At 34.5% G+C, this 16,954-nt stretch overlaps 2 protein-coding genes across 2 annotated transcripts; one reads left to right on the forward strand and one right to left on the reverse strand.

The window, feature by feature from the left end:
- The first annotated feature begins 1,232 nt into the window (after window positions 1-1,232).
- On the forward strand, window positions 1,233-2,470 carry LOC130640774 (bcl-2-related ovarian killer protein-like). The gene is made up of 2 exons (XM_057447318.1): window positions 1,233-2,036; window positions 2,245-2,470. Exons 1-2 carry the CDS (start codon window positions 1,362-1,364, stop codon window positions 2,383-2,385), a joined length of 816 nt encoding a protein of 271 aa, XP_057303301.1. The 5' UTR covers window positions 1,233-1,361; the 3' UTR covers window positions 2,386-2,470.
- A 440-nt stretch (window positions 2,471-2,910) lies between these two features.
- LOC130640770 (methylmalonate-semialdehyde dehydrogenase [acylating], mitochondrial-like) lies at window positions 2,911-12,682 on the reverse strand. Its single transcript, XM_057447314.1, has 16 exons — window positions 12,533-12,682; window positions 8,716-8,754; window positions 8,556-8,630; window positions 8,102-8,263; window positions 7,916-7,994; window positions 7,658-7,781; window positions 7,544-7,574; window positions 7,121-7,268; window positions 6,641-6,705; window positions 6,266-6,322; window positions 5,844-6,033; window positions 5,448-5,545; window positions 4,731-4,814; window positions 4,470-4,649; window positions 3,667-3,765; window positions 2,911-3,157 (listed from the first exon to the last, which is right to left on the reverse strand). The coding sequence occupies exons 1-16, from the start codon at window positions 12,581-12,583 to the stop codon at window positions 3,056-3,058; spliced, it is 1,584 nt and encodes a 527-aa protein (XP_057303297.1). The 5' UTR covers window positions 12,584-12,682; the 3' UTR covers window positions 2,911-3,055.
- Window positions 12,683-16,954: the final 4,272 nt, after the last annotated feature.

A 16,954-nucleotide genomic window follows, 5' to 3' on the forward strand; every position in this document is an offset into this window, starting at 1 on the left:
ACAAAAACAATTGTGAAAAGCCATTATTAACCCTAAACTTCCTTCCGTAATATTAAAGGTTACCTACTACGTCAAAAAAACTTTTTCGTATATTACAATGTTAAACTATTATATACAGAATTTAATAATTATTTTGCATACTTCGTTAATAATAACTTAAAAATATTGCATTCTTAATATTGCATTTTTATGAAATGTGCTACCTTTGGCAGTATAAAACTGCTGGTTCTCTGTTGGTTACTTCATAATATAGGTGGTTCTCTGGTGGTTACTTCGAAATACTGCTGGTTCTTACTTTTAATAAAATAGATTTTGACTCATGAAGAATTAGGAGGTCTACTACTGTCTTTTACTAAGTCTATGACTCTGCTACATGACAAGCGTATACCATCAGTGTAAAATGTTCAGAGCTATAAATGTTGTGTATAGTAAAAAGAAATAAAAAAATTACTTGCAAGGCTCCTCTTGGAATAGGATGGTAGGAATAACAAAATGTTATATTATTGTATAAATATTGTACAAAGTTTAAGGCAAAACAGTGATTTCTATTCTAAATCACTGTTTTGTCATTATTGTTGAAAAAATCACTTGTCACTTTTTATAATTTCTTTTGTTTGAACTTGTAAAGTTGTTTATTAAAACCAGAAATAATTTTAATGACGTTTTAACTAGTACGAAGCATTTCAAAACAGAACAAGCATTTGACATCTTACATATTTATTGGGCTAGACAACAATTTACCAAGCAACACTGCCTAATTTACTGAGAAGTCACCCCAAAAATGCTACTGTGTAGGTGACCAGGAGAAAATTTTCATCACAAAACAAAAAAAGCTATTCAGCAAGCATGAATTTTCACAATAATTCACTAGTCAAGAAATCGCCAGACGACATGCAGAGAAGAATTAGCTGCAGACACAATGCTGCCTATCAGGAGATTTGGCAAGTCAAAACTAGTTAAAGAGAGAGGTTAATTCCCAACCCTATTTAACTTTTGCCATTGCATTGCCTAATATTTATTATTAATATCCAATTTTCTGCTGCCAAACTACAAGGTTGCAAAAATGTTCAAAAAATTACCAGCTTCGGCGGCAGCCATTATAATTTTAACTATTTTGCTGACGTCAGCTTAAACAGCTTTGTTTTACCGAACTTGCTGTAATAAAGGCTGTAAGATTTTTATTAAAAACATTTAATTTGAAACTGACCACGTTTAGAAATGGCGCATTTGTTTATAAGCTCCTAATCCGCATACAACACGAGAAAATTTAGTTTTACATGCAGGAAGCTGGCTGGATACATTTTCCGCAAGTGATAAACGATTTATTTATAAGTATGTGCGTAATTTTGATACTATAAATAATGAATGAGAGTCTTAAAGACTGGGGAGTTTTAGCTTATCATTATACACTGGTACGTTTAAAAGGTGCAATGAATTCTTCGTGTAAGAAAGATCAAAATGTAACAAGAGATAGTGTTATACAGGATGCAAAAACGTTATGTTCTGAGTACATTGACGATCGCCTTATCAGGTCAGGACTAAATTTAAAGCAAAGGAAAATAACTCCCGCTTCATCATTAACGAGAGACGAGGACATGGTAAGTCGTAGTATAAATTTATCAACGAAGTCCTCCGAAAGACAGGTATCTTCAGAAGCTATTCAAATGTTGACTGAAAAACGTTTCGCTTCCGGAGGATGCGCTTTAACAATTGATGATTTATCAAAAGTTCTTCTTTACATTGGCGAAGTATTGGAGTTTCGACATGCCAGTGTGTATACAGATGTTCTACAACAATTAAATATTCGATCTCTTGGAGAAGTAAATTTACGTCGGGTTTATATGAATGTCGGAAAAGAAATTTTTGCGAAAGGAGTAGATTGGGCTAAAGTGGTCTCCTTATTTGCATTTGCTGGTGCATTGGCTGTAGATTGTGTTTTATGTGGCTCTTCTGTTTACATTCCGCGAATTAAAAACTGGTCTGTGGAATATGTGGAAAACGAATTAACAGACTGGATAGTGGAACAGGGAGGTTGGGTGAGTTTCATGGAGTCATCTTATTTCACGTCAGAAAATTTTAAAATTCGAAGTTTTTAATTGAGACCCGGTTTCGTAATTGAACGGACAAACGTACGTTTTTTATAAGAACCTAGTTTATAAGAACATCAAGGCCGAGATGTTTCCATAAATTATAATCATAATTAAGAACGTTCTTAGTCTAAATTCTAAATCTATACCATTTCAGATTGGACTGTTTGATTACTTCACAGCACAGCAGAAAACATCCAGAACATCGAGTTACTTAATCTGGACATCGTCAGCCATCGTGTTACTCGTTAGTGTCGTCTTGGCTGCTACGCTAGCTATCAATTTTAGAACGCCGTAAATACACGTTGTTTTTTTTATAAGAAAACTGTTTGTTTTTTAACCTAGCCTTATTTTCCTAGAAAATGCCTAAATATAGGCTAAAATTTTCAAAAAAAATTCTAATTTTTATTTCCCTATTTTCTTTGTTTTTTTTATCGACAGCCATAGGATTATATAGTTATGTATTTTATTCGAGACATCTTTTATTTTTATTGAAAAGGACTTCTTGTCATTTTTAGGATATAAATTTGTTAGGATGTATATTTAAAAAAAACGAAACTTGATTGTTTTGTATTTTAAAATTATGGGTATTTAGTAACTCTTAATATACATATCAAGGTCTCCAAAAATTTGATCTTAATACGTTGAGGCTGGGGATTTTCTTAAAAATTTTTAAGAATTTTAGGCTCTTTTTCTTATAAATTTTTTCTTATATCAAAAAACGTGTAGTATAGCATTTAACATTTTAAACCAACACGATGTATAATTTAACTTGGAATTTTTTATAATTCGTTTCAGTTTTTGTTAAAAAAATAGATGTAGATTTTAAAAAGACGTTGTTTATATAATTTTGATATAAAATATTACATTAATGTATTTTTTATTTATTATTCGACTCTTTTGTAAAAAATTGTCACGCGTTTATGCCCTCCATCTCAATGAAGATTTTCAGGTAACTTTTAATTCGTTTAACCCATTTTGGGGAACGAAACTTGAGCTTTTTGGTCGGTTGCGTCTTCAGCACGCCACAGAGATGTCACTGTTTTCCATTGAGTGTAAAATTGGATACCCTAAAAAAACATGAGAACATAGTCGTGTTTTCATCGGATAAGTTTTCAATCGCAAAAATGACTTTGTTTCAACGAACGAATTTGTTTTGTCATTGATTCAACTTTTAAAAATATATTGGAACTGGTAGCTACGCAATCGGAAGAGGAGAGGGGATAAACAGTTGTTGGTGGTAGCTTAATATCTACCTTCTTGTTAAATCTTTTACAAATTTCAAATTTGAAGGTAAATTATTCACATTTCTCTATTTTTAAGACTTCATTGTCAAATAACTGAAATAACTGAATTGGTTCAGGGCCTTAAAGAAATAATTAATGGCGTTTGGAAGCTATTTCTTTTGCTAAATATAACTCGATTGTCAACAAAATTAATAGCTTCTTCCTCTACTCGTTAAATTTAGCAAAATTTGAAATGCGCCAAACTTAATCTACGTCAAAAGCTTATCTCCATATAACATCCACGCCAAATTCTCTCCGCTTAGTAAGTAACACTAAACGTTTGTATCACTTACCGCTTTTCCATAAAAATTCATATCTCCGCGGAACGAACCGCGAGATCCAGTAAACGAAAACATAGGAAGTGGTACAGGAATTGGAACGTTAATACCAATCTATAAAGCAATTATATGTAAGTCTTGAAACGGCAAGTTTTGTCTGAAGAAAAATCTATATTTGTATTTAACCCCAGTTGTTTTCTTTGAACTAATCGGAGACATTTTGATCGACAATACACCTAGTCATAAACATTTCTTATTACGGGAACTAATGTTCGTGAAAGTTTTATATTTAAGTTTAAGTGCAGAAATTTTCACGGATAAGGCAATTCGCATAAAATTTTACATTTCGCGAATGAGCCATATTAAAAAGTTTTGCAAACATAAACTTCAGCGAATTTATGCTCTTGAAAATTTTTTCAAGCATTAACTTTCGCGAATTACAAAAAGTAAACCTGGAAAATGTCAAGGATTGAACCTCAAAACATAGAAAAGTGTTTTAAAGAATTATATGATCAAATTAGTCACTTAGCATTAACTTTAGCAAACTGAAAAAAGAAAAACATTTTTTTTCGATTATGTAAATTTTCACAAAAATATGCTCTTCGGAATTTCGCGGATCTGGAAAAAATCCCAAGCGTTTCCACACTTACAGGCTTGTTTCCATTCCACTGCATTTTCCGCTATTGCGGAATTGAAATCTCTAATTATACCAAAGTGCGCACGCGCAAACAAGAAAACTCGTGATATTTATGCACTATAACAGAGAATGAAATTGAACGGAAACGAACCAAGAGAATGGTATAATTTTAGTTTCCCACCTGCCCAACGTCTACATCTTGCGTAAACTTTCGAGCTGCAGCACCAGAATTTGTGAAGATCGCTGTACCGTTACCGTATTTGTTGCTGTTGATGATGTCAATAGCTTCATCTAACGTGTCGGCATTTAAAATTACTAAGACAGGTCCAAAGATTTCCTCGGTGTAACATTCCATGTCGGGCTAAAAAAAAGATTTTTTTTAAACATGTAGTAGGATTGACAACATAAACACTAACCCACCCAAAAAAAACAAAAACGCTACCTTCACATTCGTAAGAATAGTTGGTCCTACAAAATGTCCATTCTCATAACCAGGAACAGTGATCCCTCTTCCGTCGAGAATACACTAAAAAGAAAAAGTTTTGCACCCTTATTGATTAGGATTCGCATCACACTTTAATTTGCGCATTAAACAATTTGCTACAAATGTGTAAAACTCAATCCCTGCAAAAAATCTCGAAAAAAAGAGTGAACCGCAAAATTTTAGAAACTTAATCAAATCAACTACACTTTTTTTTACAAGAAACATGCATACAAGAAACATATGCTTAAAGTAAAAAAAACTAAAAAACATTAAGAAACATGGGCAGGCTTAGAAAGCCAAGAAACAATTTTTTTGTAAGAACACTAAACAGAAAGCACTTAAAGTCAAACAAATCAAAAATATTTCCATCATCTTCACCCTCCTTTTCTAGCATATCGTTCTCTTCATGTTTTTGAAACAATTAAGAATAAGAAACAAATAAGAAACATGAGGCTTATTTCTCAAAAAAACTAAAAAACATTGAGCCTAAGCCCAAATGCAATTTCTTGTAAAAAAAAACGTGTATATATTGTAAATTTTACATATTTATTTATATTTAACCGCTATTATTTTACACTTTTAAATAGAAAAATAAGATTTTGTCCTAAACAATATTTTAGCTAATTTTGATCTTTATCACAAACTTATAAAGTTATGAAGAAAACACATTCTTACGTCGGCACCTTCATCAATACCACTCTGAATCAACCTTTCCACGCGTTCTTTAGCACTTTTCGAGATAAGAGGACCCAGATCCACTCCTTCCTTATCGCCTGAAAAGAAGACAATAAAAAAACAAGATCTAAGAAATAATTAAACACATATAGGGTCTCTCTTTTACCTTTGTTAAGCCAAGTAACGTAAATTCATCCTAGTCCTAAACACTGATAATATTTTACCGATACAAAATTAGATCAAGTTTTCTATATTAGTCCTGGTAGCAGGCGAATGCCTACGTAAGCTATATTTTTAGGGTTTTAACGACTTTGATCCTTTTTAGATTTGGGTATTTTAACTTAAGTGCTACCATAATCAACATTCTTCTACATTATATGGAGAATGATCGACAACCTGCTGTCACATTTAGACTTTTGGCACGCTCAACCAACTCTGGAATCCATTTTTGTGAGTCTCCAACAAACACTGCAGTGGAGAGAGCCATGCATCGCTGTCCAGCAGCACCGAATGCTGCACCAACCAATTGATTTAACGACATTTCTTTGTTTGCATCTGATAACACAACTCCGTGATTTTTGGCACCCTACATAAAACAGTTAAGACTACATAGGTAAAAGCTTTCAGATAGCCGTTGGTGGCGACAAAAGAATAACAAATAAAACAACATTGGATTTCAAAATTTATCCAGCATTACTTATCTTACCATGAGAAAAAACTATTAGAGTCTGTCTACTCATTGGAGAGTGTAGCAAACAGAGAATCCAAGATGTAATTATAGAGGGAAACAACCTATATTAACTGACAAAGCCACTTACCATATTGGACTGCACACGTTTTCCATGCTCAGAACCTTTTTCATAAATGTATTGGCCCTAAAAATGTTACAGATGCTTTAATGCATACGGCCTTTTAACAAGACCCTTGTTGTGTTGCAGTAAGTTATTTTTTAAAAGAGGAGATTCAATGACAACTCAAAAATGTACTATCATTATTAAAAACAACAAAATAGTTCAATATTTTTTTCTGATGGGATGAGACATGTAACTATATTCCCTGGTTACCTTGGCTGGAACTTAGAAAATTCCCATTTGTTGTAAAAGTTATTGCAGAGGGGGGGGGAGGGGGGTGGCCGCAATGTCTCACTCCCTGAGGCACTAGAGGCACTAATTTTAAGCTATAAACATACTTACAACATGATCTGATCCCACAAAAGAAATAGCACGAATAGAAGGATGAGTGCATATAAAGTCAACAGCTAAAAAAACATAAAGCAGCAATTAATTTTTCAGTATTGAACAAATACCCCACCGGTGAAGCAAAAAAATCTCTGCAATAAAAAGGCTCTTGTGCCTATGCCATTAAATACTTTTTAAACCAGCATGGTGCTGGGATGATAAAACTGTGATTGTATTTATATATGTATTAATCACACCGATCTAATGTGACATTTCTTTGTGGTAAGGCGAACAAACTGGTCCCACACGATATATTTTTTGTTCTAATCCATCTTTTCTTTGATCCTAAGAAGTTCAATTTTATGTATAAAAAAATTGGCTTGCTGCCCGAGTAACAATGCAAATGAATTGCTTATAACAAATTCTTTTTACAGAAAAATTTTATTTTTAGTGCATATACACCACACAATAATACAGGAGTTGCCTATTACGTACCAGGTTTGGTTCCATGTATAACATTTAGTACACCTTCTGGTACACCACTGTCAACTGCCATCTTGCACAAAAGCATAGCAGCTCCTGGATCTTGTTCAGAAGGTTTCATAATAAAGGTGTTACCACAAACTAATGCCATAGGAAACATCTAAACAAACATTAATTTTATCAAAATTCCAAACATAGTTTCAAGGACAAAATTCAAATTGAGGAAAGTTGTTAAAAAGCCTCCTTTACGAGGAGATTTAAGGAAATTTGAGGGGAATTGAGGAAGTGTGGTAGAGTAGTTTCGTGAATGGTAAATTAACAAAATTTGCTTACAAAACATTTAAGTTATTGAAAATCTACAATTAAAAAAAATAGATATTTTGTTCCAATAACAACTCTACTTTGTGGACCTACTAGTATAGTTAAGGAACTTACCCATAGGGGAATCATTGCTGGAAAGTTAAACCTAAATTTTAAGTAAGAATTTTACAGAATTATAACAGCATTCAGTTTTAAACTAGTCAACAGCATTAGAAACGAAAATCTTACGGTGCAACTCCGGCACAGACACCAAGTGGGACACGGTATGAATGTGTATCCATATCCTTTGACACACCTGGTAAGGTTTCTCCTAATTGTAATGATGTAACTGAACAAGCGTGTTCAACAACCTCTGGAAAAAATGAATACAAATCCTAAGTTAGTTTGCATTGTCATACCTTTCTCCAGGTTAAAAAATTGTTCCATGAAGAAAATTATTTAGCAAGAAAATTAAACTGATGCTAACACTTTACACAAGATACATACGTAGACCACGCAAGATACTTCCTTCCGCGTCGGCAAGTGTTTTTCCATTTTCTAAAGTAATGATTTCCGCCAGTTCTTTCTAAAAGGATCAAAAGCAACTGCTTAGGATGGAGAAGAAAAACATTAGAAAGTAAAAATAACAACCACTGGTTTCACTTTATCACATAATTATATGAATAAACTAACCATGTTATCTTTGATTTTTTGTTGCAAAGAAAACATAATCTGCTGTCGCGTCAAAATCGATGTTTCAGACCATGTTTTGAAAGAGTTTTCTGCAGCAGTAGCAGCAGCTAATTTTTCCTCTTCTGTTGCTTCAGGACAGTATGATACAATTTCATTGGTGGCCTTAAAAATAATTTATTCCACATGCATAACAATAGTTTAAAGGGATGTGTTTCATAATAAAGAGACATCATTGAATATGCGTTTAGAACAGAATTTAATAATTTGATAAACCATGTAATTTTAGAAGTAATTTATCCAAAAAAATCTTTGGTTAATAAATAATAAGATGAGGGAAATAGTTGTGTAGTATTAGTAGTTAGAACTGGCCGGTTTTGGCTCAATTCATTAGGATGTGTAGTATTATCATACATTTTAATGCATAAATAATTTGAACAATGATATGTATACTTACAGGATTTGTAATAGGTATCCAAGAATCTGTTTTACTGTCAATAAACTGTCCATTAATTAGCAGTTTGGTTTTAGGCTAAAAAATAAGTGTTACTTTCCATTCGGTTTGTACGGCTAAACATTGCAAATACTTTCTTTTCTGAGAAGAACTGAAAACTTACAATGCCACTTGTCAATGATCTTTTGCACAAACCCAAAACCTATAAAGTCAAATGTCACATCTTAAAATTAAGCTGAACAGAATTTTTTTTCCTATTTCTAAAAGCTTTTTGTCACTTTTATGGAAACACAAGTTGCATGACGAAGTGGTACCAAGAGGTGTTGCACAACAAATGTTGTGTGTCAATTAAATAATAAGAATAAGAAAACCAAAGATGATTTTACTAACTATTAACCACATTCTCTATTTGCAGAAGCACTGTTTAACACGTGCCTTGGGTGATTTATGGCTCAATTTTAGCTAAATTACATGCTATCACAATTGATGACACCATTACATTTTGCAACAACAAAAAATGCCAAGGTTGTTCAGATCAACTTAGTTGCGTGCATTCTAGACTTATCAGCCTACTAACGTTCATTAAATTATGTTTATTTGTTTATTTGTTACAATAATTTGTTATAATTTGTTGTTTGATGAATAATTTGTTACAGGAATCATCAAAGAAAAAATATATTGTTCTGTTTTTTTTTTTTACATAACATAACAAGTTCCTTTAACAACCTATTTAATAAAATCAAGAAGGTTTAAAAAGAGAAGGAGGTACATCTAAGCAATTTCCTTTTAATTCTATTCAACTTTCTATTGTTTACGTGCCTCCTGAAAACACATGTATTGTGCCGCATTTGTTGTATTTATACATAACGTATTTATACATAACGAGAGTGAAAAGGGTGTTTTAATTCAAAGGAGAACTTTCAAAAAACACAATAATGACCGGTCATTGGTCATGACCAACCAGAATTTGAGTTATGACAGACCATTTTTTCCTCATTCTTACCCTGGTGATTGTTCACTAATTATCCGTCAGGTAAGTATATTTATCAGTGACAACTAATTGTTATTCTTTCCAAGTTATAATTTTCGAGTTTCTAGGAATAAAACAAAGTGAAGCACACCCAACAAATACTTTTTTTGAGTGTGAGTTTGTTCAATACTAGATCAATCACCACCATTTTGTTTTCGAAATTTATTGTTAATATTAAAATATTTTCCATGATTGTAAATCACGCGAATTGATACTTTCAGTACTATATGACTTTTAGTTTATTAATTTGTTTTCCCTGTTCACAGGGCACAATTGTTTTTTCCCACGTTTTATTAATCACACCAGTGAACTTTATTGTATGGATAACATGTTAAGTTCCCTTATACTATCGATCACACACCTGCCTATCATTACTATCCACAGGGACAAACTCCTTAATCATATTTGCATAATTTTGAACACGAAAGCATTAACAACGTTGGCCAAAATAAAAACTAGTCTATCAAAGCTGTCTATGAACATTTCAAAGACAATTTAACTCTAACAAATGTTACATCATTTGAGCTGACAGAACAATACCATAGTTGGTAGATTACGCAAATAAATATTACGAATTATCCAAGTATCAACCGCTGGATTTGTGGGCGATCTTATACACCAACACAGATAACAGCAGATTCAAAAGTATTTTCTTACTTGCTGAGCTATTTTTATGTGCACCGTATTCTAATGCTGCTGTTGAAAGATTTTTCAATTATATGAAAATAGTAAAAACCAATTGCCGCAGTTGCCTCAATGAAAAAAACCTTACAGACTTGCTTCGTAAGCACTGTCATCTCTAAGATATCCAGACTGTATATGTTGTAAAATTAAATGCTTTACCATACATTTACTCTGAATAAAAAAAATTCACAGGTTATTATATTCTTCCATTGTTCTTTACTCACATAATCATTATTTAGTTACTTCAAAGTATATTATATTGAAATGTACTCACAAGAGGAGTTTATAGTAAGAATTAAGTCGAGACTTTCTTTTTGTTATGCCTAGTTTTCAATGGTGTTTTTATCCTGCAGAGAAAAAATACGTTGAGACTTTTTTCTTTTTCGCCATGACTAGTTTTCAACGTTCATAATCTGGTTACCCACAACAAAATCACGGTAAAAAAACATAATCAGCAGCCCCTAAAATTAGCATCAGCATTCGGCACTGCCGACGTGATTGCTGACGTAAAATGAGAAAATTTCGTAGGTGCGTCAGCAAAAAAATTGCCGACGTAATTTTGTTGTGAAATTTTTAAAAACAACAACTCATTTTCAACATCAACGAAAAGAAAAAAATTAACAAAGAATTAATTTTTATTTTGGCGGACTTTTAAGAACATGTGATCATGTATATTTCTATCGTACCTGCTCAGGTATTATAACCTGTTTTCTACTACCTTTTTTTGAAAAACAAACTTTTCAACTGATCGCATGTTATTCTTTGTAATATTAAACCCTTTGTGGTGAATTTTTACATCACATTTTCTCTGGCGTAATATGAAAACTGGCATACATTTTTCTCGAGTTCCTTATCCTAAAAGAAACCAGGTCTCCACATGGGAATGCACACGGGAATCCACACAGTATTCGGCGGGTGGTTTATTTCATTTGAAACTAAACGGATGGAATAATTTCCTGAATTCACGAAAATAAAATAAAAAAGTAAATATGGTGAAAAAGAAAACAGTTCTTTCGTGGAATTTTCCTGAGTTAGGGTTTGAATCGGAAAATGACTCTAATGAAATTGCTAAAGTGCTTTGCAAAGTTTGTAGATGTCATTATCAAAACAACAAAAATAATGAAAATTTGAAAGGAACTGTGGCAAGCAGAATCAAATAATGTTAATTGTGATTTTGTTTGAGCTACCCCCACTCATTGCGACTGAAGAATAATTACACTCGATTTTCAGTAAGTTAGGTCATTATCACTAAAATTATTCACGTTACAGAAATACCGTGGTGCCATTCGATTCGTAATAACAATAATCAAAAAATTGTATATCGTATTAAAAAGAAGTCCGGTAGTTCTCTCTCCCACACGACACAGCAGGCAATAAGTCAGCCCTGCCCTCGGTTTTGTGATGAGAGATGTTCTGCGAAGACTCTATAAATTGAGTCTCCTGTACAGTTTTGCTTCATGGTGAACTGTGCCGGTGACAAGCATTTTCGAAACATGTCACCGGCGACTTCTGCGATATACAACTTATTGAACGCCCAGACCTTCAGTTCGTAAATAGCACGTGCACAACGCACTTTCTAATGAGTTCGTCTCGAAACATATAGAAAGTCAGTTGGCAGTGAACTATTAACTTAACGAAGTACAGCATTGGGAAAGTAGGTCATGGAACTTATAGTCCGTTTCCATTTGTCATCGTCTTCGGAAATCAATACATCGAATTTATGTGAGGTCTAGCCCCATTACAAGGTGAATGACGAAAGTTTTTGCCAGCTGAAAAATTTTACTACAAAAAAAATGTCAACGCAAATCAGTTGAAATGTATCTTACGTCGGCAGTTTTATTGCCGACGTAAAAAAATTCTAATTTTAAGGGCTGAAGGCCATGCATACATAATCAACCCGTCATCATCATCATCATCATTCTCGGCTTAACGTCCCGTCCTTTTAATAAACAAGCAGTGTTTTTGCAATCTAGGCAGCACAAAACCAACCCAGCACACACCCCCAAAAAACCAAAACGGTTCATGTGTGCTATGGATAGAAAATATGGGAATTCAGAACTCATGACAAGTTTTGTCAATAAGACACATTTTAAAAGCACAATTAATATACATCCAAAAAATATTCATTAGAGACGTTTTCATGACAAAAAATAAGTAGTTATATAACTAGCTAGCTAAATTCTTCCAACCATGTTGTCTTTACTTTTTTAGACAACTATATATGCCTAATTGCACAATGAATAACGGGTAACACAATCATACTTACACTCTGCTTCCACAGGGAAGCCTTGAGACCACGGGAGATAAGTTGAGCCATGCTTCTCGTGTGCTTGACGAAAATATTGTGCAAGTAAGCTGGCCTGGATGCAGCAGACGTAAAATTCTGAACCAGTATAATTTTACAGACACGTGTAAAGCTTTCCCCCGCGGCGGTCTATAGATAGATAGATAGATAGATAGATAGATGTGCATATTTTACATGGCTAGCCTCACAAATATCGAGGGATATACCCTGTCTATTATTTCCAGGAGGGGCCATGGCGTAGATGGAGAGTCCTAGAGTATTTAATGCTCATTTTGAGCTACGCAGACCCAATTAGAGCCCGCGCTCTACTAGACAACTCCCGGCGACATCCAACGGGCCACACAGTGTGCCATCTTCCCAATTTCCCTCACATGGGTTAACCCGGGGCTATGGTAACATTCACTCGCCCATGTTGAATCGCCGTCAAGAGGAATGACACCTCGGTCTCCCGCACAGAGTACGAGAGCTATAACCACTAATCTACGGCGCCATATAGTTACTTTATTCCAGGCTATATTTACAAGAAGGATGTCATTGACAGGCGTTAACAGTTTAGCTGTGAAAACGTAGCCTGGAATAAACTCACTGATTTACTATAATGTTGTTTTGATTACCGGTTTGTTGCGGAAGCTAAGCCTCTAATAACCAATTCAAATCTTAGGCGAAAAATGTCAAATACGCACCCCCTTTGTGTCAAATGCTACCAAAGATGACGCAATCCCCTTTCCCTTTTATTTGGGAAAAGGAGCTAAGAGTCTGGATTTCCTGTGCATTGATGGTTTCACGAGAAAAATTTCTGTTATATAGTGACAAAAATTTTGATGCACTTGGTGATTATTTAGCTATGACGTGGAGTGGATCAATTATTTCGGGAGAAATGTGAAAAATAATTTTCTATATCCTCTTTTCCAGATCTTTTTAATATCGTTTCGTTGTTTCGCTGATATTTCTCACGTTATTTCTTTCATTTCAGCTTGATATAAAATTGTTATCTTCATTTGTTTCACAGAGGACCTTGCATACCAAAAGCTTGAACTACCTTATCTTTGTATTCTTTGCTGTTGAATTAAATATTCTGAAATCTAACGCCTAGCTAGAGCAGAAACGGGGAGCTATGACTCAACGTTCACCTCTCACTTTAGATTTGGTTGACAAAAAATAGAAATTATAAGAAAAAAATATAAATATCTCCTATAATTCACAAATAATAATACTTTAAAAAAATAACAAAATATAGAAATTCAAATGTTACATCAAATTCGAAGCAACAAATAATTATCAACATTTTTGTATTTTTAAAAGGTAATCGAAACCAATGGAAGCACTAAAGAAGTAAACCTCTGTTCCAGATTCCTTGTTGTTTTACTAAAACAACAGAAAGAAAAAAGGTGGACAGGGTTGTGAACTAGTTTGTTGTATGAACAGAAAAAATAATCATAACATGCAACGCAAAGAAACACAACACACATAATTTTTTAAACATCAACCTTGTTCCCAGGGTTTGTTAGGTTTTATATTTGGAAGGAGATTGACAATAGACAAAAATTCTAGCAAGTTCATAGGGCTGTGGCCTTCCAGATAAAAAAAATTAACAAGGCCATAGGACAAGGTTTTTCAAACTCAACAAAGGTTGTCTTCGGAAATAGAGTTAGCTAACATTAAAACTTCTTTAAATTTCTTACAAACGAAGTCAAACAAGACTAGCTCATTTGAAAACAAAGAGCTTGTGTTTTGATTACCAGCGGGACATACTTAAATACGAAGAGAACACAACGAAAATAAGAACGTCTTCAGAAAACACGATCATAGATGGCACTGTTAAAGCTCTGTGAATGCATATGTCTTGCGTTCACTCCTCCAACAACTGCATTTTTGCCTCTACGTACTGTTAACAATTCAAACATGGATGACGTCACTTTAGACAACGTCACACTCACATCACACGGCATCGGTTCCGACCAGAAAAACGAATGATCTAAAGCGGTGTCGGCGTCGTACCGTTTTGCTGGATCCAAAAGAAGCAAGTTGTCAATCAAATCTAGAGCTATTGGATCGCGCACATAATTTCGTAACCTGTCTTTTACGCATCTTCTCATGCCCTGTGGAAGATCCATTTTGGAATAATATTCCATTTTATCAACATTCGGCCAAACTTCCGTATCAATGGAACCGCACAAACGACTTATTAGTTTAATGCACACGGGAATCCACACAGTATTCGGCGGGTGGTTTATTTCATTTGAAACTAAACGGATGGAATAATTTCCTGAATTCACGAAAATAAAATAAAAAAGTAAATATGGTGAAAAAGAAAACAGTTCTTTCGTGGAATTTTCCTGAGTTAGGGTTTGAATCGGAAAATGACTCTAATGAAATTGCTAAAGTGCTTTGCAAAGTTTGTAGATGTCATTATCAAAACAACAAAAATAATGAAAATTTGAAAGGAACTGTGGCAAGCAGAATCAAATAATGTTAATTGTGATTTTGTTTGAGCTACCCCCACTCATTGCGACTGAAGAATAATTACACTCGATTTTCAGTAAGTTAGGTCATTATCACTAAAATTATTCACGTTACAGAAATACCGTGGTGCCATTCGATTCGTAATAACAATAATCAAAAAATTGTATATCGTATTAAAAAGAAGTCCGGTAGTTCTCTCTCCCACACGACACAGCAGGCAATAAGTCAGCCCTGCCCTCGGTTTTGTGATGAGAGATGTTCTGCGAAGACTCTATAAATTGAGTCTCCTGTACAGTTTTGCTTCATGGTGAACTGTGCCGGTGACAAGCATTTTCGAAACATGTCACCGGCGACTTCTGCGATATACAACTTATTGAACGCCCAGACCTTCAGTTCGTAAATAGCACGTGCACAACGCACTTTCTAATGAGTTCGTCTCGAAACATATAGAAAGTCAGTTGGCAGTGAACTATTAACTTAACGAAGTACAGCATTGGGAAAGTAGGTCATGGAACTTATAGTCCGTTTCCATTTGTCATCGTCTTCGGAAATCAATACATCGAATTTATGTGAGGTCTAGCCCCATTACAAGGTGAATGACGAAAGTTTTTGCCAGCTGAAAAATTTTACTACAAAAAAAATGTCAACGCAAATCAGTTGAAATGTATCTTACGTCGGCAGTTTTATTGCCGACGTAAAAAAATTCTAATTTTAAGGGCTGAATCAGGCCATGCATACATAATCAACCCGTCCTTTTAATAAACAAGCAGTGTTTTTGCAATCTAGGCAGCACAAAACCAACCCAGCACACACCCCCAAAAAACCAAAACGGTTCATGTGTGCTATGGATAGAAAATATGGGAATTCAGAACTCATGACAAGTTTTGTCAATAAGACACATTTTAAAAGCACAATTAATATACATCCAAAAAATATTCATTAGAGACGTTTTCATGACAAAAAATAAGTAGTTATATAACTAGCTAGCTAAATTCTTCCAACCATGTTGTCTTTACTTTTTTAGACAACTATGCCTAATTGCACAATGAATAACGGGTAACACAATCATACTTACACTCTGCTTCCACAGGGAAGCCTTGAGACCACGGGAGATAAGTTGAGCCATGCTTCTCGTGTGCTTGACGAAAATATTGTGCAAGTAAGCTGGCCTGGATGCAGCAGACGTAAAATTCTGAACCAGTATAATTTTACAGACACGTGTAAAGCTTTCCCCCGCGGCGGTCTATAGATAGATAGATAGATAGATAGATAGATGTGCATATTTTACATGGCTAGCCTCACAAATATCGAGGGATATACCCTGTCTATTATTTCCAGGAGGGGCCATGGCGTAGATGGAGAGTCCTAGAGTATTTAATGCTCATTTTGAGCTACGCAGACCCAATTAGAGCCCGCGCTCTACTAGACAACTCCCGGCGACATCCAACGGGCCACACAGTGTGCCATCTTCCCAATTTCCCTCACATGGGTTAACCCGGGGCTATGGTAACATTCACTCGCCCATGTTGAATCGCCGTCAAGAGGAATGACACCTCGGTCTCCCGCACAGAGTACGAGAGCTATAACCACTAATCTACGGCGCCATATAGTTACTTTATTCCAGGCTATATTTACAAGAAGGATGTCATTGACAGGCGTTAACAGTTTAGCTGTGAAAACGTAGCCTGGAATAAACTCACTGATTTACTATAATGTTGTTTTGATTACCGGTTTGTTGCGGAAGCTAAGCCTCTAATAACCAATTCAAATCTTAGGCGAAAAATGTCAAATACGCACCCCCTTTGTGTCAAATGCTACCAAAGATGACGCAATCCCCTTTCCCTTTTATTTGGGAAAAGGAGCTAAGAGTCTGGATTTCCTGTGCATTGATGGTTTCACGAGAAAAATTTCTGTTATATA

This window comes from Hydractinia symbiolongicarpus, chromosome 4, assembly GCF_029227915.1.
Source record: "Hydractinia symbiolongicarpus strain clone_291-10 chromosome 4, HSymV2.1, whole genome shotgun sequence".
NCBI lineage: Eukaryota > Metazoa > Cnidaria > Hydrozoa > Anthoathecata > Hydractiniidae > Hydractinia > Hydractinia symbiolongicarpus.